The sequence below is a fragment of the Gallinula chloropus genome (genome assembly GCF_964237585.1).
Source record: "Gallinula chloropus genome assembly, chromosome: 4".
Classification (NCBI taxonomy): Eukaryota; Metazoa; Chordata; class Aves; order Gruiformes; family Rallidae; genus Gallinula; species Gallinula chloropus.
Window position 1 is genome coordinate 78,203,360 of NC_140088.1, and position 22,817 is coordinate 78,226,176.

Below are 22,817 nucleotides of genomic sequence, written 5' to 3' on the forward strand. Positions count from 1 at the left end.
TCTAACCACACCACATGCTTTTCCTCCACTTGTATGGCCTGTAGAATATATATATATATATACACATATATATATATGTACACATCCAACTTGTAACAGATTACCAGGTATCAATTAGACCCTGCCCTATAGCCCAGTTTTAATCCACATGATGCAAAAGACTTTTAACTATACATTGAAGAGAAAACAGAGTTACTCTAGATGCATTTTCTGTGTGTTTTATTGATCTGATACAATATATAAGCATACACAGCAGTATAGGCACATGTATGTGCCCAGATATACATACATACACAAAATGCCATATGTATGATACATACAACAGACAAGGCCAGCTTATCTGGCCTTGCAGAGATATGCCCAGCACAGGACCCCAGACCAGGAAGGAGGCATACAAGCCCCTCAGAAATGTAACATCGTCTGTTCCTACAGCTGCCTGGGGTTCAAGGACAGCTTCTGTAAGGACAGAAAGACAACAGGTATCTATTTTAGATCTAGTAATAGAGAAGATAGTTGCTTTTATCTTACCACAGCATAAAGATAGATAATAAAGCCCGCCGGGGAGCCATGGCAGATGATGAAACTTTACCAGGCCCAAGAGGTTGTTGGGACCCAGGGCTTGAGATGCAGGAAGCCTGGGCAAACACTCAAGAAAGAGCTCAACAGGAATCTTTGCTTTATTCTTTGCCCACCCCCATTCCTGCCATACTTCAGACATCGCTCTAGTTCCTTCTTCTAATACCATCACAGAAGCAGTCAGATCCCAAGAGCATGCTAATAAACTTTTTCCACAATAAAGAATTACTGCCATTTATTTGTTATTGACATATTTAGCGATAAAAATGTTAAAATTATTCAAGTTGATTATCAAGCATCTGGGTGTGTGATTTACATAGAAAACAACCGCTGCTGGGAGCTGAAAGAGGCCTCGTGGCCTTACAGTATATTCTGAGAAGGGTAAGATGGATAGTTATCAAATTTGTGGCTATTTTATATTCTAACTTTTTCAGCTCATGACAAGAGAAAAAATACTGGTGTTATAGCTCTGACAGCATATTTTGCTTGTTAAACAAAACCATTTTAAGCCTTTTTTTTTAACCATAAACTACTGACAGTTAATAGCCTAGACCTGAATTTCTTCTTCTGTTGCGAGTTCATGGCTTGGATCAATAAGACATGTTCCTATAATTTTGCCATCAGACAGTACTGGGGAAGCAGTAGGGGTCTGCACAGTAAGTAAAGAGAGAGAAGGAGAAAAACTGGGGGTCATGGTTGGTGGAGGGTACCCAGGATCATGGATAAGTGGAGAACGAGGGCATTTTTTAAATGTTTGCCCTGATATCACATTTGGCATTCGGGGTGGCACTGTCCTTATGCCAGGCTGAGCTACTGATGTTATCAAGGGAGGAGGGAAAACAAGAGATTCATTTTCTTTATGGAAACTGTGAAAGAGTATGTTTTCATTTTTTAGTTCTGCAATATCATTAAACACTGAGGCAAGAGGCTGAAATCCAGGTTCCCAGCTGAGCACATAGCCCCAGTTATAGCCACCTCCAAGATCCTCTTCAGAGGTGCCAAGAGTTGCAAGTGAATTGCACCCAGAGACTTGCATATCTGACATCAAGACATAATCTCTTGTGAAGTCTGTCATTATGTCTTCCTCTCTTGTTCCAGTTTTCCTAAGTGTTTGAAACATGTTATGTGTGTAGGCTGTGTCACAGCCTTCTTCTCTGCCTTCCCTTTTAATGGCCTGCACACTCTCCATGCTTTGCTTGGTAGCCATGACATCTGTTTCTCCAGACTGACAGGAGAGCTGATCAGACTCTCTTGGGATCCCCGAATCTGGCACACGTGAGCAGCACTGGCTTAGCGCTGAGCCAGTGCTGTGTATGCAAGGATGCTCATTGATCCTTTTGATTTCCTCATCCTCTGCAGTTTCTCCTTCGGCAGAGCCATGGCCACTGGAGTCTGAATGCCTGCAGGGGACACTGTCAGCCTTCCCCTCTCTAATTCCTGCCAGGCTCAGCCATTCTGCTATGGCACCCATAGGAAGCATGCTGGTCTCAGTACTTTGGATTTTCTGGCAGTCCTCATCTTCACTGGCTGAATTCACACCAGTAGCTGAGCAGGATGCTGCTTCTTTATTCACACGAGAGTTCATCAGATCTTTCCGCTTACATCTCAGAAGAAGGGCAGTAAGACTGGCTGCAAGCAGTAGGAACACCATCAAAGAGACTGAAGTGCTGATGGACAGGCTGTATGCTGACACTATGGGGTAACTCTCAGGAGAATTGGAAACATTAACCAAAACAGTGCATATGGTGAACTTTGACTCAAGTTTGGGGCTATGAGCTCTTACCAACAATTCCAGGGTGTCATCATGCCTTTTGCTGCTATCTTTCTTTCTGAGAACAGTCTGAGTCAAATAAATGTCACCACTGGTTTGATCCACAGAGAAGAATGGAGATGTTTTTAGCAGGGAGTAATGAACAACTCCATCCAGACCACCATCACTGTCTGATGCTGTCACTCTGCCAAGCAACTGGCCTGCTTCGTTCTTCTCAGGTAGATTGAAGAAATATTGATCTTGTGTAAACACTGGGTCAAATTCATCTCTCCCCTCAATATCTACTTGAACTGAAACTGTAGCCAGTGACTCACCTTTGTCCTTTGCTTGGATTACAAGACAGTACCTATTCTGACTTTCATAGTCAAACATTTGCTTTGTATGAATATCTCCTGTCAAAGGATCAATGAAGAACATGTCATGGTCACTAGGAGCTTCACGATGAGCCAAACACGAAGACTGGATAGAGTAGGTAAGGTGTCCATAGGAGCCTTTATCAAAATCCAGTGCATTAACAGCGCACACAAAAGAAAAGCTTGGCAGGTTTTCACTGACAATGCAGCTTAGCCTGGGAAACAAAAACAGTGGGGCATAATCATTGTCATCTAGGATGCTAACAAAAACAACAGAAAAAGCCACATTTTTTACATCAGCTCCTCCATCTGTGGCTTGGATAATCAAAGTGAACTTCATGGTATCCTCATAATCCAGTGCTTTCACCAAGTCCACTGATCCTGTTTTCTCATCCAAGTGAAAATGTGCCCCGTCGTTCCCAGAGATGATAGCGTAAGTGATTTCTGCGTTAGTACCTGCATCACAGTCAGTTGCTGAAACTTCAGTGACGTGACTACCTACAGGGATGCTTTCTTTAACATGAACATGGTACTCTGGGCTGCTAAATACCGGAGCGTTATCATTAACATCCAGCACGGTTATTAGCACAGTAGCAGTTGAATTCAAGGAGGGCGTTCCACGATCAGAGGCAAGGAGGACCAAATGGTGAGAAGCTGTGGTTTCCCTGTCGAGAACGCTGGTCAAAACAAGACGTCCAACAAGTCTGTAGGATGTTTCTGACTTCATGACACTTGTTTCCACGGAGAATAAATTCTCAGCATTACCATCAATAATAGAATATTCAACATATGTGTTTTCATATGTCCAGTCATAGTCGATGGCTGAAAACATGAGGACACTTTCCCCAACAGAGGCATCCTCGCTCACGCTGAGATTGTACAGAACCCTTGTGAACTGAGGGGCATAGTTATTCACATCTTCTACATGCACCTCTACGGAGGTCACTGCACTCAGAGTGGGGCTGCCGCTATCTGTGGCTTCGATCAGGAGCTGAATTACAGAAGTCTTTTCCAGCCGTGTCACTGGTTCTGTAGTGAACACCGAACCTGGAAATAAAACAGAATTAACAAAAGCCCACACTTCACACTAAGTCAAGTAAATCCAATTCCAAAAGCTGAATCCGATCAGTGATATTTGAAAATAACACTCTCATCTGTAACTCAACTGTAACGGCTACACATCCCAAAATAACTCACTTGCATTCAGAGAGTAGTAGGTCAATGGCTCAAGGTCTGGACGGAGATCAGGGAAAAGTGCACCCTTAGCAATTCTGCAGACAACACTAAGCTGAGTGGTGCAGTTGACATTCCTGAGGAACAGGATACCATTCAGAGGGACCTGAACAAGCTTGAGAAGTGGCTCTATGTGAACCTAATGTGGTTAAATGAGGTCAGGTGCAAGGTCCTGTAGCTTGGTCAGGGCAATTCCCCAGTAGGTTAGGGGATGAATGGATTGAGAGCAACCCTGCCAAGGAGACTTGGGGGTACTGAAAACTGAACCTGAGTTAACAATGTGTGATAGCAGCCCAGAAAGCCAACTATGTCCTAGACTGTATCAAAAGCAGTGTGACCAGAAAGTTAAGGGAGGTGATTCTACCCTTCTACTACACTCTGGTGAGATCCCACCTGGAGTACTGGGTCCAAGTCTGGGGTTCTCAGCACAAGACATGAACCTGTTGGAGTGGGTCCAGAGGACAGACAAACACATACACACACAAAATAAATCAGAGGGATGGAGCACGTCTCCTATAAGGAAAGGCTGGGAGAGTTTGGTTTGTTCAGCCTGGAGAAAAGAAGAATCTGGGGAGACATTATTGGGGGCCTTTCAATACTTAAAGAAATTCCCCTTAAAGATACATAAAGAAAGCATTGCTCCCTTCCAAACCAATACTTGTAAGAAAGATGGGGGCAGACTTTTTAGTAAGGTCTGTTGCAATATGACAAGGAGCAGTGGTTTTAAACTAAAAGAAGGTAAATTCAGACTAGATAAAAGGAATACATTTTTTACAATGAGAGTGGTGAAACACTGAAACAGGTTGCCCAGAGAGGTGGTCAGTGCCCCGTGTATGTGAAGAGAGACACGCATTTTCCACCTCTCAGTGTTACAACACTAGGCCCAAAAATTTAAATTGGTAAATCTCTTAACTATTGAAGAAAATTATGTCCTTTGGAGACAGCATTCTCAATTTAGAAAAGTTTTAGATTCTATTTAGGTATCTTAAAACCCATACTGCTCTAGCTGTAGAGAAGCTCTGTTACGATATTATCTTTCAATACAAGTTGAATGTAAGTGAACTGAATGAACTGAAATATTACAAATGAATGTAAAACATACAGCAGTTGTTTTACCAAATCTTATCAGAGTAATAGTATCTATAGGATGTTGTGACTTGCTGCCTTGTGCATGGTTCAGGGACAAACAGAACTCTGGCCTTTGATGTGAACAGTTCTTCATCCATAAAGGCAGACTGAGCCAAAACATATGAGTGACTTCGGCCACCAAAGATTTCCAGACCACAAGTGATCACTGACAGCAGGTGTGGAAGTGCAATAGGACTCTTCAATTTACACTGAAAAAGCTGAAATAATAAACCATGCTTATGGACTCACCATTCTTGGGATTGATAGAAAATCCTTTGGAAGAAGAGAGGATTTTGTAGGAAATCATTCCATTATGTTCTGAATCCCTATCCACAGCAGAGACTGTCAGAACAGGGACATCCATAGAAACGAGCTCTGGCAAGCTCACCTGACATATAAAGCAAGACTGCAGTTTTAATAGAGCATCACAAAAGATTTTGAACATAAAACAATGCACTGGACCCTGCTCCCCAAACCGGATTTTATCCGGTAACTCCAGTGATGAATGCTTGGTGTTTGGAGTACAGCTAGCATTCATACCACTTTCCTTCTGAAGTCAGAAACCACAAAAATGAACACTGAACAATTCCCTCAGTCCTTTCAGCAGAATTCCTAGGAAGGAGCTCTGCTCTGGTTTTGCTCGGTAATAGTTTGCAGACACCTTCCTTCTCAGCGCTCAATGCTTTTTGAAGACAAATATAAACAAGCACTCCTACTATTTATCATACAGGAAGACATGTTCTCACCTGATATGAATCCTGAGTAAACACTGGTGGGTTATCATTGACATCCAAAACAAGGATAGTGAGTTCTGCTTCTGTTTGATGTACAGAGTCTGAAACAATGATTCTCAGCTTATATGTGTTAGCTTCTTCAAAATCTAATGGCTCCACCACTGTGACTACACCAGTATGTTGATCAATGGCAAATTTCATTCCAGGACTTTTATCATAAATAAAAGCAAACTGTAGTGCTGGCCTGAAGTCTGCATCACTTGCTGACACATGAGTCACTATAAAACCAGGCAGGGCATCTGAAACAACAATTTTCAGAATAAGTCATAGCTAAAAGACAATGCTACAATTATCTGAAGGTTTTGCCAATTTTGTAATATTGAATCTTAGATATATGTAATCTTTCTGTATTAAATTTTGTTGTATTCTTTGCATTTTAGAATAACTACAATATCCAAAATTGCTATGGCAACACTTCTTCAAATGCAACTGCTTTATCCCAATTATAATTTGTGTTTTCTTTAGACTTTCCCATATCCAGTGTAGCCACAACTTGTTTTTACACCAGCAACAGTAGCTTCCATGATTTTCCACAAGCATTTAGGTGACATGAATTAATTGAACAGTGTCACAAACTTCCACAGGAATATTTATCTGAGGCATCACTGTCCCCTGGTCCGTGTAGAAGTGGCGATGAAATTCTGAAGCTTTTCCAAAGGATAAGAAAGCCAATAGTGAAAATTGAGACCTTCAGCCTGACTTATTTGGCACAAAAATTTCAAGAGCTGAATCCACTAGTGATCATCTCACAAACCCTGGGGCTAACAGAAACTAAACCATTTCCCATTTGTATGCCTGGGGCATTAAGCCTCAACAAAACTATGCAATGTCCTGCAAGCAAGTGTCCTTAAATGTAATACAAAAACCTAAACGAGTAGCCAGTAATTCATGTCTGCTGTGTATCCTTGACTCCTGTGCTCATCATTACCAGTGGGAGGTAAATTTAGGAAAGGCTAAAAAGTATCACTAGAAAGACAGTCTTGATATCTTTTGTTAAACAGGAGTACTGATTTTTCAGCACCTAATTGATAAATTTTCTGCTGTGTGCCTCAGTGTATCCCATGTATGATGCCTGTATTAGAAAATGCTGGGCTTAAGACTCAAGGTCTGCAATAGGTGAGTGAATGTCACTTAACATACCAGATGTATGTTGGGAATGAGAACTCAGGAGATCCTGGGTCCTCTCTTCATGATCTTCAACCTGATCAAGCTACAGAGCATTTTAAAGCTTCATTCAAATTTACAGAAATTATTTCTTTCATCACAGTGAAGTTCAAAATATCTTATTTCTAGCAATGCTGGTTTTAACACCAAGCATTTTTATTGGAGAAAGGCAGAAATTGAAGACATCTGAAGATTATGACACTGGGCTCCAAAACGAACAGATTACAGATGTATTTCTGCAGAGTTTGTTTTACTCTTTCTTTCTTTTTCTTCTATGGTTTTGTTCCAAACTATTCTTAAACACAATGTCTAAATATTAAGAATAATGCCTCTGAGAACAAAAGCAGATCACAATTTACTTTGATATTTCAGTATTAATACAATCCATTATCCTTTTTACTACAGTTGCTTAGTTATACAAATCACCAAAAGCACTATAGTTGTCTGACAAATCCCAGGTCCTAACAAAACTTAGTTCTGCTATCATACTTACTTTCTGGGACCTCCACTTCATCTAGTGGTTGGACAACTGGAGCATTGTCATTGACATCTAACACTTGTATCCTCACGATGCTTGTAGCAGAAAGTCTGGGATTTCCTTTATCAGCAGCTTGTACAACCAGCCTGCAATTAAAGAAGGATTGTCACTACTGGTCAGGAATCACCAAATTATCCACCAAGGTTATAAACAGCAGGGACACTACAAACGGAAAGATTAGCGCCTTCCAGTCCTCATTTTGATTCTTAAATTCCATCTCCCTTTTCTATAAGGTTGACTGCCTGCAGTTTTAGTTTTTGTGCCTTGCAGGAAAAATGTACGGGAGATTCTAGGTGGCAAAAACATAACAAAATTGTACAAAAAAAGGAAGTTTTCATCTGTATCCATTTCACTCAATTTCATACCAAATACAGGTGGCCAAAAAGCTAGCAAGACTCTTTCAAACAAGACATGTTTCTTCAGATGGTAATTCAGAGCAGGAATTAAAACTTAAATTGTCCTTTGGAGGAACACTACTTTCCTCATTTTTTACAGAGTGACAATAAGAATGTGAAAATTGGGTAATACAAAAACATCCAAAATAAAACACAGCCAAAATGTCTGCAGAGATATAGAATAGCCCCCTTATTATGTTATAAATGTAAGTCATAAAGTGAAAAATCTGAATACATGCAGCATTTGACAATGGCAAAGTTCCCACTGATTTTAGTGGGATCAGAATCACTGTCCGATGGAGTTTGCCTCTCCGCTTCCATTGAACACCTGCACAAGGATGGGTAGTAGATTCTGTTAACAAACTTTTGATTTCCACAAACAATGTAGAAAAGGAAATGGTAAGTAGCATGGATAAAAGGATGTTTACTCTCTGTGGGAATTAGCTTCTGAACAACAAAGAGCAAATGTTTATTGTAAGCAAAGATATTCAGAAGACTTCACCACTCACCAGAAGTGAATTAAAAAATAAATCTAACTCAACAGGTGCTCTAAAAATAGGGACAGACAAAAAAAAATCAAAAACATCAAGATAAACAAAAGGATATGCAATTAAATGTTTTGTGTAGTAACAACTGCATGTCCCATTATACTTCCTAGGTCTCCCCGCAGATCTTCTGAATGCTTTATTTCTCTCTCTCACCCTCTTGTAAGTCACAGTGTCTGTTCAAAGTGTCAAATAGATAGCACTGTCTAAACATTCACATGACAATATGGAACACCAAGGCTATAACTCAAGCTGTGGATTGCAGCACTTCCATTCCTGAACCACACCAGCTCTGCTCTGGGTGTCCTTGTGGTTTCTGATGCCGACAGAACACATAACTTGAATTGCAGTTAGTATTCAACTGGTGACCATGTATAATTACATATAGAGAGTGTATTTTTTCTAGAAGGAATATTGGTAAGGTATATATATGGAAATATTTTACTAAAAATAATACTTTCCAATCTTTCAGGAAAAAGAAACTCTCATAAAAATATCTCAGCCAAGGCATTAAAATTAAGGTTCTGTCAACACTTTCATTATAATTCCTATCATAAGGGACTTAGAATTTCTGTGGATGAAGATATTCAATTTCAATAAAATAAACAACAACTTGCAAATCTGAAAGAACCAGTGGTAACATTTTGAAATTAAACAGAAAAACAGTTTTGAAAGAATCTTTCTCTATTTGCTTTTCACCTAATAACGTTTATAAAGATGGGGAATATGAAGCTTCAGATTCCCCAAACAAAATACCAGTTTAAAAGGCCAGGAGTCCAGCATAAATGCTGAAATAAATCAGGCTCCCAGTTAAAGATATGAAAATGTGGATTCTTACACGTTTGTTCAATGCTTCATTGACAGTAAACATCCTTCTCTTGAAGGATTTTTTCCAGGATTCTTTTAAAGTACCAACTACAAATAATACATTATGCTAAAAATCAGAACTGATGTTTTTGATTCAGTGAAAAACTGAAATGTAAACTCCAAATGAAGTGTTCTGTATATTAAAACAAAGTATTTCCTTTAGGACACTATTATCAAACCACTCTGATATTTAAAAAAAAATAAAAATCATATTCTGTTGATCTTTTTGATGTGGTTTTCTAAAAGTCATTCTGGCTCATAAGAATTCTGATTGGATGCTTAAAACTTTGAGGCCCCAGAGGACAGGAAAACTTGCAAGTACTTTAACTGATGTCACAACCATATGGAAAAAAGTTAATTTCTACTAACACATACATAGAAATCAACTTTTTTCAGAGACTGCAGCACATTAAAAAAGGGCTTATTAATGAATCTCCATGCTCACATTTTCTCTTCAAGGCATGATTTATTTGCTTTTTAATTCCAGTTATGGTATGACCTGTACAGAAAAATTGTCACGTCCACTTGATCATATTTACTTAGTTTCTTGGAAAACAGGAAGAAACTAATACTTAGAAAATGACAGCTTATTGATGGAAACAGCTTATAGAAGCATCTTTATTAGATTATGCAAAAGAAAACTTGAACTATATTCTAATTGAAGAACAGAACATGTCCCTATTTCTTGGATTTGTTTGGAGCGTTTCTCTGTGTTTTTACATATCTATAAAAAATTATTCCTGAGAGGCAATGGCTGTACAGTTTTTCAACTAAAATCCAGGAACTGTCATAGTGAATCATCACACTCACTTCTATGAATAAGTGTTGCCATTGATTAAACAAGACTATATTTCTTCTCCTAAATTTGAGAAGTATGCAAAAATCCATAGTACAAATGGGTAGTTTTTGTGCTGTCCTCAGTGCTGTCTGGCTAGCACCCAGCCTCTGTGGGTAATGGATATCAACAGAAAGTATAAAATAAGTACCACAAGCAATCTCAGTTTGATGTGAACAAAACAAAGAATGCATTTTTATAAGAACCTTGCATACAAACCTGTAAGATGAAGTGTTTTCATGATCTAGGACTGTATTAGTTGCTATAATTCCTCGTGCTGAATCAATTAGAAATGTTGCATTTTCATTACCAGATAAAATTGAGTATTCAGTTTCTCCATTCAGCCCACTGTCAATGTCAGTTGCAAATACCTATTTGGGAGCAGAACTGAGGCTTCAATCAAAATGGCAGAATGCAATTTCAGAAAGAAAAACCTTATACCACAGTCATCTATTTCTGGTTCATTTCCTTTAGACTGCACAGATTTAAGCAAATAATCATATCGGTCCCCAAAATGAGTGTCATGTGAGGTCACCAAATCTGCTCTTGAATTGCAATAGGATACACATGAATTCTTTCCCCAAGTAATTTGAAATTCAGCTATGTGAAGCACTAGGGCTGAATGCAATCATTTTAAACTGCTTACGTTACTGTAAGGTTGTTGTTAAAATGTTGTCTCTCTTTAGTGCAAAAAAATGCACTTTTTCAGTGGTCCAGGCCTGGCCCTTGAAGTATTACAAGTACACAAAGGATAAAGTAATTAAATTATTAAGTTTGCAGAGCTTTCATGGAATAGTTCATTAATTACTTTTAAAATTATGAACCAGAAAATGTAAAATGGGCAGAGGCAAGCTATAAAGTCAACAGAATAAGGAACTTTCAAGAGTAGTGAACAGCTTTCTCAAAGACTCCTCTGGCTCTTTGAAGAGTCGTCTTTGTGTTTTCTGGTTGCTGAACAAGCATTATAATGGGCAAGGGATCCAAACCATAGCAGAGGCAACCAGTCAGATTGAATAAAGCAAACATAATAGAATGTATTCTGTCATAAAATTTTGACTACACATCTGGGTTGACTGCCTTTTGATTTCTCCCCATTCCTGGACATATGTTTCTCTAAATACAATGTCCATCAGTTTCTAATCACTTTGCCCCGGAGGCATTTGCAGCTTTCCATTTATTTATTCTCTAGAGGAGGAATATCTTTAGTACCTAACATGACCCTCACTGTGACCTGACTTGCAATGCAAGAACATGTACTGAGGAAATTATACGTTCTTCTAGTCAAACTGATGTCTTCTTTTGCTTTAACATGGCCAGCTGGAAACACTTTCAGAGAATGGATCCATTCAGAGCAAGAAGTGTTTGCACATTTAAATTGAGACAAGCTGCTCTTTAAGGCATCAGATTTTAAATTGAATGCTTGGGTTTGACTCTACTGGTCTGATGAGTTGAAAGTATTCTTTTTATTGCCACAGCTCTTCCAGTAGATGTGTTAATGCAAGACCCAGCCTATATTGTAACCAGAACCACAGCTTTGAATGGTATTTCTCAACTACTTGAAGAGAGAAACAGAAAATAAAAGAAAACCCAAAAAATAACTCTAGCTGCACAGCTATTAAGATAAATAATTCTCTTTCAACTTAATAAACCTGAAAGATCTGAAATATGGTCTTGAAAAAAAATCCATGCATATTTTAGATACTGAAGCAAAGCAGTAGAAACACCAAGAACCCCACTATCAGTTTTTAAGAGACAGTGGTCAGAACAGACCCAGCAGGATTGTAGTCACGAACAGGTCAACCAAACTTCTTTTCAGTTACAGCACTGGCCTTGGGAAGATGTATTTCTACTTACCTGGAGGATGTCTGTTTTAGGACTTTGACCTTCCCATACTGATGCTTTGTAATAGCTTTGCTCAAATGTAGGTACATTGTCATTCATATCTTGGATCAAAACTGTCACTCCACAGAGTGCTGAATTCAAGGTATTTGCAGCCAAAACTGAAAGATGTATTTTATTTTTAACTTCATAATCAAGGAACTTTGACTCTTTTACCGTGATTGTACCTGGTTTATTAAAATAAAAAAAATAAAAAAAAAAAAGAAAGAAAGAAAAAAGAGAGCTGTGACACATTCAGGAAAAAATACACACAAATATAGTCATGCAGTTCCTAACACATATGGTCTCCTTCACTGAACACATAACAGAATTCCAGCAAGCTCCCCACCGTATCCCTCCTCTACCTAACACCACCACCCCCATGCTAGTTACTGTGCAAATCTTGGACAGCAAAGTTTTCACTAATCAATCACCATGTTGGCAATTTCCTCAAACTAAGCCAATTTACTTGTAGAAGGATAGAGAGGATGAAAGTGGATGTTTGACGTGTTCCTTGACACATGACAGTGAGTCATATGTGTCTGAAGAGACTCTTGGCCCTCATCTGACAGTGGCTACATCTAGCTCTTCACCTGTATCCAAATCAGGCAAGAGCTGTATCAGTTTCTGTATCTGTATCTGACAGGTGAAACACTGAATCCTTCTGATGCAATGAGCCCCCTGACACGATTAGTCTATCAAAAATAATGAGTGAAAATTATTGAGAGTACTAGAATAGCTAGACATGTGCACATTAAACCTGATATATCCATGGAAATCCATGGCCATTGTTTCAGTGTTCTAAGCAAATACATTAATATACTCAGTATTCTTCATTAAATTTAAACATCAAACATAGTTCATTTGTATGTTAATTTCATTAGAATTCAAATTCAGTTTTGCATGGATTTTTCAGTAATGATGCCATGAATAGCTCTATCGCAAACATGTGATAGCATATGACCCCATCTACTGTTGCTCTCCAAGCTTTTTAGTGATTCTTTTCTAAAATAAGCAGCAATGATTGTCTATTGTTTATAGATCTGTACAGTGTTCAAGAAGTAGGTCTTGAACAAAGATTTCAAAGCTGGCAAGTGGTCTCTCTTCAGCACGACACTTTAAAGTTATCACATTCTGAATACAGAAAAAGCAAAATAGACAGTGGCAGAAGGAATATACTTCAAGATGACAGAGAGTAACTGAAAGACTAGTGTAGAGTGGAACAAATAATTATGCTTGAGGTACATCGCCTAGGAGGAACAAGTGAAGGATCCACAGTTTTCGTTCTAGAGAAGTGCCCATGATGAAGAAACAGGGTAACAATCTTCAAAGCTGTTAATAGGGTTTTGCCTTTCTCTTATGTCTACTGTTAGTAGGTTATGATGCAGTAAGTTTAAACAATTTCAACAAAAATTCAGATAAATATGAATAAAAACTTTAAAAACAACTGCCAAGACTTGTGAAAACTATTGGGAGGGTTCATTGAATTGCTAAAACTGGAGGTTTTTAAGAACACAACAGACAAACTTCTATCAGATTTCTTCTCAATTGATTCCCCTTTCTGCATGAGAGGACAGACTACTTCACGCCTTTGGGTCACTTCCTACTATACCTCATATGATTCTACAATATAATAAATCCTCTTAGAATGAGAGAAATTCTCCTCCAAAGTGGGGTTAATTAACATCAGTGCTTGAAAAGACAAGTAGAACAGGCTTTTGGCTGTTTAGAATACCTAAGATAGAAAGGGAATCAATATAGCTCAAAACACTTCTACAATGGGTAGAGAGTTACTGGGGTTGAAATTAATGCTGAAGTAAGTACTACTCTTACAAAGTCCCAAAAGGCTGCACTTCAATTAGTATTTTCTGTGAAACAGAAGAAAGGAAACAGAAGAAACCACAATGGCTCAAATATCAAAAAAAGACTACTTGTGACATCCACTGCTATAGAAATTCCACTATTGTTTGTGAAGAGAGTGCTTATGAGACCTTAAAAACACAACGTAACCATTTTTCAGCCTGACTTGATTAAAAAAGGAAGGTGATATTGGACAGGAATAATTTTTGGGGGGATAAACATGTCTAGATCTAAGATGCTCTCCAAGATTAATCTTTCCAGCTTTATTTCAGTGAAATAATGATGACTTGGAAATTAACCATATGCACTTTAACTGCCCCTCATCTAAACAAAACAAAATAATTTTAACTGTCTGTCCATCAGCATCAACCATGATAGCTCTACAGGACTACACCAGGGATTAAAGACTCCAGGAACTCAGGGGAAAAAAGTCCATTTTTTAAGAGTACAAACTATTTACAGTATTTCTGAGGAAACTGCTTACATGGAACATGCCATCCTAGAAAGACTACAGTTATTAAGAATGCAAACTCTGTTGTTGCAGATGTTTAGGAGCTGGGAAGCAACCAGTGTAGTTATGCTCTCTACACACACGCGCTAGATGAGAGCACGTAAATACACACAGGGGAACGCATCACTCTCCTGACATCTGAAGTTCTGACTGAAAAGCAGGTGAAAGCAGACTGCTGCAGAATGCAAATACAACTGCCAAAAAAATAAACATACTTGACCTTCAGACTTGTCAAGCTTCACCTGAAGCAAAGAACATTAAAATCAACAAGGGTCCAATGCTTCTTATATGAGAACTGTTTTGAAGGATTTTGTTTATTGAGTTTTTCAGCTACTTATGATGAGACACAAGATGGAGTCTCAGCTTGGATAACAAAGCCGTAGTTTATCAACTCCCAACACCTGGTGATCAGTAGTTAATCAGTACTGCATGTTTTAAATAAGCATACTGGTGTTCAGTTTCTTTCCATGTGAAGTTTACAATAATGCAAGTCACTCCACATCCCTGGCTTTACTAACAATTCATTAATTGTACCAAAGCGTAACACTCCATTCACCCCGTGTTCTTGTGCTAGGAGCGTGCTTTATTTTAGAGACCATACTATTTAAGCTACACACAAATAGTTGGAAAAAATGAGTAATAAAAATGTACCTGTAACAGGGTGTATGGAGAATATGTTTTCCTTGTCACTGAAGATGCTGTATTTTATATTTTCTCCTGTAAATTTACGTTCATAAGCTTCTACAGTTAGAAGTGATGTACCTATGGAAGCAATAAGACATTTCCATCATATGCACTTTAGAAGGATTTATTATGATTTTCTATTTTTCTGATTAACAGTAGATGCACAGCCAAACACCTATGTGCTAGGCTAGGCAGTTATTCATTAATTAAAATGGTAGACAATAAAAACAACTGCTCCGTGACTTTCACTGCATTACAAGCTTAAAGGCAAGACACTGTCTACCCCAACTTGCCCAGCAGATTTCTCATCTGATTTCAGCTTCATCACCTGCCTAGATAAAAGTTTTAGCTTTTCCTAATTGCAAACTCCTGTGTACCACTAGAATTACCAATTCCTACCTTTCATTCAGGTTATGTTGGTCATTTAAATCTCACCTTTTCATTAATTCTTTTAAGGAAAATTGTCCTTTTTTTGTGTATCATAGGACTTCATGTTACCCTTGGATCTCCATAGAGTTTATTTTTGCTTCATTTATCACAATTAAATTTGCATTTTTCTTTATTATTCTTTAAAAAATATAGCCATCTTTTGACACAGAATTAAAAGATGAAACTACATGCATAGCTATATGCCAACTGAAGCAGAATCCAAATTCTATGAAAAAAGCAGTAATTTAATATAGAATACATGAGCCACGAAGTAAAAATCCTGTTTGAAATAGGATTAGAGAAAAAAATGTGGAACTGAATACATTATCCTGCTCAGAATTGTCACGTGTAACAGAAATATAGCAAGTTTAAACAGCATTATCAAGATTTCCAAATACTTATTCTTTTCAAGTGAGTTATGAAATTTTGGCACATATGGCAATTTATTTTAATGGATTTAAATTATTTAATTGTAATTGGTTCCATGTAACTATGATGGTGTGAGGTTACTGTGCAACCTGAACTCTTCTAAAAAGCACTGCAGACAACTACGTATTTTATTACATTACAAAGAGCGTGCTGTTCACATTCAGCGTCCTGGATGTTAGAGGAGAAGACCTTATATCTTCATTGTAAAAATGAAACACTGCTCTGAAAACTATCTGCTACTTTAATTTTAGCATTGCAACTTATTAAATTTAATATTCAGGAAATTTTGATTTAATTGGATTGTCATCTGCCCCTAAAATCTGACTGTTAAAAGCAAAATATGCCAATTTTGACAGATGTAATTTTTGTTACTAGTCAATATAAGATGTTTACTAGAAAAGTTCTGGAAGTAAATGTCCAATAGGTAAAGACTGATATGAACCCCACAGCAGCGTGGGGTTTTTTATAGGAACTAAACTAGGTGGCTTCAGATTGAATTGTATTGCCAAGAAACTGTGATTTACTACCAAAGTGTGCAATGGCAATCTTTCATAGCATCCTGGGAGCAGTGTTAAAGATAAGCAAAAAATTCAAGGTCTGAAGAATGTCACTATTTATCTTCTAATGCTGCCAGCAGCCTTTCTGTTTGTTTGCTTGTGTATTTAAGAAAAAAACTACCAGAAATAAAGGAAGCAGAGGCATTTCTACATGAATCTCTGTTTTTCAGATGTCAGGTTAGATTATTGCTCTGGGTTCTCAAATCCTAATCCTTTATGTTTCAGGGGTTTCATGTAGTTGAAATTGTTTACAATCTTTTTTTGGCAGAGGTTTCTGTTTCCTCTGTTTTGGATACATTTCACGGATAATGACTCATTCTGTGAATTTATACCATTCATTGTTAAAAAAATACAGCCAAACTCTGAGATCTATTGTGACATAAACAAGCCCTACACAGGTAAACAGTGAAAGACAGTACCCTCCTGTTGGAGCTCACAATTTCAAGTACGTGTGATTCAAATACTGCTTCATGCAGAGGTCACAACACTCAACCTGGAGAACCTTAAGAGAAAGGTAACTTTCTGGCTGCAAAGCCCACTGAAATGGCATGAGGAGGACGAGATCAGCACTGAAGCTAGAGCAAAGGAGGAGGGCGATCAGGATCATAACAGAAAGCAGTCAGATTGGCTTGAAAGGGTACCCAATGAACAGCTGAATTAGTTGAGTAATAAAGGAAGTAAAGCATGATTTTTAAGTGTTTAAATTTAGGTTTATTTCAGCTCAGTCACATATGACCTAATTGCATTTGAAAGTATCTCAAAGTATCTCAAACTGCTTTTTTTTAAAAAAAAAACATTTACATTACGCCTGCTTCAGTCAGCAGGCAGAGTGGACAGTATTTGCCTACCTGACCAAACAGGCTAAAAAACAATAGCTGTACTCTACGTTAAGATAAAACATATACTCAAAAACTGAGCTATTGTATCACTATATCATTGTTTTCTTCTCCCTTCAGTACTCATTATAGTAGTCTCTTTTCCTCTTTGTCATCTAACCCTGGTCCATCCTTGCCATTATTTCTTTAATTACTCATGAAAGAAAAAGCTTACCGAGCACAAAGAGTAAGAGATGACTTAGAGAATAAAAGGCTACCTATTTTCTGTCTATTTGAAAAAATACAGAAGAGTCAACAAGTTTCACTGGTGAATCTGTCTCCAAGGAAGTGCTATGCAAACAACCATCCGAGTGAAAGCTTGGTGAATAGCAAAGGTTTCTTACCCTCTGAAGACTGCAGTGACTTGATTATTTATTCACTGGCTTCTAAGTGCCTGTTGTAATGCAGTTTATAATATCTAAAGACATTAAATATTTAATATTAAACAAAAAAGTAGAAGAACGGGGTTTTCTGAAGGTCATTAAACTTGGAGGTCAAGCACTTAGAGAAAATCCGACCACAAGGACCAATTCCTGAGGCACTCACCCAATTGACGAGTTTAGACTAAATGAAAACTAAAGACCCTTGGCTTTGGCTTTTGTCATTTATACTATTCAGATTTTTTTATTCTTTTAAAAATAAACTTAGTTTTCCCACTCTATTAGTTAAGGCAGAATAAAATTAGGAGGAAAGCCACATTTATTAATACCAGTTCTACAAATAATCAGTATGTAATGTAAATCTCCCCTGGACTGAATACACTGGTACCATTCATACTTGTAGAGGTCCCAGGATCACATATATCCTGTGAGCTAACTTCTATGAGAATTTTAATTACAATCATGCTTTTTTCCCCCACTAAAATGTAAAATATTTTATATTTACTTATGCTCATATAAATAAGAAAATGTTACAAACTGAGTCAAAATAGTATTAGCATTTGGTAAAACCTGTCAGACTCTTAAAAGAATTTGATCTTCTTTGCAAATGACTCTTATTAACTATACAAACTAAAATTTTGGGACGAAACTCTCCTGTTTACCCTGAAGCGTTGCTAAATTTTCTTTAACCAAAACAACTTAAATTGAATCTTATTTGTATTTTCTATAGATTGGATGGGAGAACAATCTGATCATGGCATTCTGCTACCTCAGTTCCTTGGGGCATCTCCATGATTTCAGTCTGGATTGTCTAGCCTGACCCATGAACATACATTTAGGATCAGATTAGTTTCTCTGTTCCCATAAAGCTCTGAATTGTATTTTCTTTCTTTAAACCAATACTTGTTTTCTAACAAAACCCATGTTCCCTCTTACTATTTTTTTTTTCTTAACTGGAAGGAAATTTTAATGCAGGTTAAGCCCATCTTCCCTGAAAAGACTGAAACCCTTGACCTTACTCCCATGGGAAGTCTGACAAACAGGTTCCTATGACACTTTCTGAAACCACAAGCCTGCTGCAGCAAGGGAGACAAAATTGAGAGCCCAGGAGTTGCCTCTGGAAGGACCCTGGTCTCTCCACTTTGCGGACACCTGGGATTAAGGGTCCCCCAAACTTCACCACAATTGACTCTCAATGAAAAGACTGAAAGCGACAGATTAACACCAGACTATCTTCTGCTGTGACACCAGAATGGTATCTTCTGGAAGCAGCAATTTCCCCAGGGAAAACTCTCCCATGCAAAGTGACACATGATTAATTACTGTACAGTTCTGATGCTAGTAAAACAGGGTTTGGAAGCCTTGGGCTATCTGTGACTTGCATTCACAGAAAAATTTAATTTTAAGGTGTCTAAAGCTACTTGTAAATGCTGGTCAGATTCATGGAACAAAAAGCATTTTTTTAAATGTAAGGGCAAAGGTGTTTAGGGATTTTTTTTTCTTCATTTGTAACAGAAGCAATAAACAAAGCACTGGTTTAAATAAAATAAAATAAAAACCCAAACAAAAAAAAATAACACTAAAAAAGTTTAAAGAACTTCTTACCCCATAGGTTCTATACTCAGAGTGCTCAGGATGGAGTGAAAAGGAAATGCTCTCCTGCCTGAGGAGGCTTGAATCTACACCTTTCATATTTCAGGAGAGTGCTTTAACCACCTGACCACTGACCACTCCACTCTTTCCTGTTTGAAGCTTTCTACTTTTTCCAAAATCCCATGGTTTTTGAACAGGCGGCGAGAGAGCTGGAAGGGTGTTCTAGCTTGGTGGTTTGATCACTCATCACAACTCCTTAAGACTAGCCAAAATATTTCATTTATGGTTAAAAGTAACTTAACTAAAAAATATAATCCCCTCCCAAAAAAAAAACTTATTGCCTATTTTCACTCTGTTATTTGAAACCTTGGTAACAGTCATACCATTATCTTAAAATACAATGCTGAAAATTTGGCTTGTAGTCCCAGACAGAGAGGAGGAAATGGGTGAGTAATCACAGCAGTAATTACTGCAACAACCAACCATCATCACCCTTAACTATTCTGTTTGTAATTATCCAAGAGAATTGATTGGTTTTCCAAAATTATTAACACATTTCATTTTTATCAAATCCTAATCAAATATATAGGCTGTTTACTAGTCTCACGATACCCTTAGGATACAAAGAAACATTACTTTCACTTTGCTGAGGGAAACCTGATCTATAGAGGACAAATTATGTCTTCAAGGTGAACCTCGCAAGGCAGTGTTTGAATAAGTATGTCTGATGAATTCTACAGCAGGATCTGTGGACAGAAAAACGTGAAAGACTCTTCTCTGCCCCTCATCAGGATAAACCCTTCCACTGAAGCAGGAAAAGGCACTTACTGTATCTAATTGGCAGAAGGCATAACTACAAGTGTTCTCTGGAGAAAAAGTAGAGCAGCAATTCTTAGCATGATTCTAAACAAAAATAAATATGTAAACTCTGTGTGATTTAGGTCTATAGATAGCACTCAATAACACAGTCTCTGCCTAGAGATGCACTGCAGAAGCCTGAGTGGCAATGTGTCATAGCCTCCAAATCTCTCACATTCCCCCCCCAACCTCATAGTCTTTCTTCTGGAAAATCCAAAACTTCAATAAGGTAATAGAGTATCTCTGAAAGCTATTACAGTTCATCAAGTGTTTTGGAAAATCAAGAAATGTTGTGTTGCAAGTAGTACACACCACTGATCACATTCAAGCTCGTGTGTGTTGGAAAGTGAAAAGATGGGTGGGTAAACACTGTTTACTCATCCTTAAAATCATTTTGCTAAAAGAGTGAACCTACTGGTGCTCAAGGCTTCCCAGGCTGAGGGATGGAAATGCACACCTCTGACACAGGAGTCTTCTGTTTAATGTGAGCAGCGCTGTGGCAGAAAACTCCAGACACAGACAATGCCTCCAGCTAACAGAGCAGACTTTTTGCTCTCTGGTGCACTGCTAAAGGGCAGATGGATATTTGCTTCATTCAAATTAACTCTTTTCTGCTGCTACCCAGGAAAAAGGCTTCTCTATACTATTCATTCCAATTACCATTCCAAGAGGAGGGGAGATTGGCAACTACAAGAACACAAATTGGGATTGGATGCCCACCTGCTGCACTGTTCTCAGGCACACTTGCTTCATACAGGCTACGGCTGAACAAAATCTCCTCCTCGTGTTCCTCTGTAAAGATAATGACCACAGCTGTGGCTGTTCGAGGTGAGATACCTTGATCTGAAGCTGTCACTAGCAGCTGGGTACTGAAGTTCTTGGCAACCAAGGGCTCCTGAAGAATGATGTCACCTGTCTTCACATCAATCTGAAATACAGTTTCCACTACCATCAAACTAAAAAATACAGTTCCATTTGGCCCCAGATCCACATCCTCTGCTCTCACAGTGACTACTGTCTCGTTTACAGTGGTCTCAGCAGGCACAAAGGCCCTGATAGGATTCTGTAAAAAAATGGGATCATTGTCATTGACATCATCAATGTGGACCACAACCCTGACAGTGGCACTCCTTGGCAAATGGGTGCTACAGTCACTTGCTACAGCCCTAAATGTATACTGGGATTTGGTCTCCCGGTCTAGTGCCTTTGTGGTAACTATAGACCCTGTTAGACTGTTGATAGCAAATGCTCCAAAGGTATCATCAATGAGGGAGTACATAACTTCACCATTCAGGCCCTCATCTTTGTCAGAAGCAAAGAGGTCCAAGATGGCTGAGCCTTCCTCTAGGTCTTCTCTCACAGAGATTTGATACTGGGTTTTTGCAAACAATGGGTTGTGGTCATTTTCATCCAAGACCATTAGATAGAGCTGTGCAGTGGAGCTTCTTGAGGGGCTGCCTAGGTCACGGCACTCAATTACAAGAGTGAAATTGCTGACATCTTCTCTGTCTAAACTACGAGTGACCAGAAGTTTTCCTGAAGTGTTATTTAGTGTGAAGTATTCTCCAACATTTCCACCTGTCAAAAACAGAAAAAAAAAAAAATCACAAACAATTGCATTTGAAAAAAGAATCCCTTGTGAATATCATTAAGTTAATTGCAATAACAATATAATTGCTCGTACAGCTGGTGCACTTAAGTGTCTATCACATATTTCATTTCTCTTATTCAAATTAAAACCTGCATTTCATTTAAATCAGTGGGTGGCAATGACAGTAAATACAGAATGTCCTATCAATTTATGGGGTGGCTATTTCACTAGATGCATGCCTTTTATTCCCCAAACAGCATCTCCTGCAACAACGCTGTTGTATAAAGTGACCTCTTCCCAACCATCGTTATGAATTCCAGAAACCTATAAAGCATTGCTGACAGTTCTAATTACTTGCTCCTTGCTCTCTTCTACAACCTGTCTCTTGGAATTGAAGGGTTGTGCAAAGTCTTGATTTAGGGGGTGTGGGGAGGGAGAGGTAAATATTAAGCAGTTGACAGATGCATCAGAGTTTTCAGTAACACTGAATGGCATACATCCTTTATAACATGTAAAAAGACCAAAGGTAATTCAATTAAATATCATAAAAGATGGCAAAATCAAACCCAAGAAAACATAAAGGAATTCATAACTGTTTATTCAAAGAAAAATGTGCTGGCTGTTACCACAATAGCTATCTGCCCACGTTTGAGTTATTGCTGAGAGCCACAAACCAAAGTAAGCACAGCAAACTTGTATTTGTGCAAAGATATTACAGGAGGCTTTGAACAGCTGTCGAGCTTACATTGGCATAGCGGACACTGGGAGAGTTTGGCAATATGAAAGCCACATATGACATTACTAATTATTGGGTGAAAGCTCCTCTCATGAAATAAAATTGAATAAGTACAATAAAATAAATAAACTTAGATTAATTCTTGTACTTATTTGCAAGGGTATATTTACATTCAGAACTCCCACAGCTATAACAAAATGGGATAAAATTATGCCTTTGTGATGAATGCCTCCTTAC

General features: G+C 38.1%; 1 protein-coding gene across 1 annotated transcript in view; it reads right to left on the bottom strand.

The window, feature by feature from the left end:
- Positions 1–1,123: 1,123 nt before the first annotated feature.
- The window catches only part of DCHS2 (dachsous cadherin-related 2), a gene marked incomplete at both ends in the record, with an annotated part of 109,813 nt that continues 88,119 nt past the window's right edge, over positions 1,124–22,817 (bottom strand). The window contains 8 exons of the mRNA XM_084263614.1: positions 1,124–3,747; positions 5,311–5,449; positions 5,808–6,094; positions 7,513–7,643; positions 10,419–10,570; positions 12,054–12,265; positions 15,100–15,210; positions 20,974–21,831. Of these exons, the coding sequence (XP_084119740.1) occupies positions 1,124–3,747; positions 5,311–5,449; positions 5,808–6,094; positions 7,513–7,643; positions 10,419–10,570; positions 12,054–12,265; positions 15,100–15,210; positions 20,974–21,831 (4,514 nt within the window). The remainder of the gene's footprint in view (positions 3,748–5,310; positions 5,450–5,807; positions 6,095–7,512; positions 7,644–10,418; positions 10,571–12,053; positions 12,266–15,099; positions 15,211–20,973; positions 21,832–22,817) is intronic.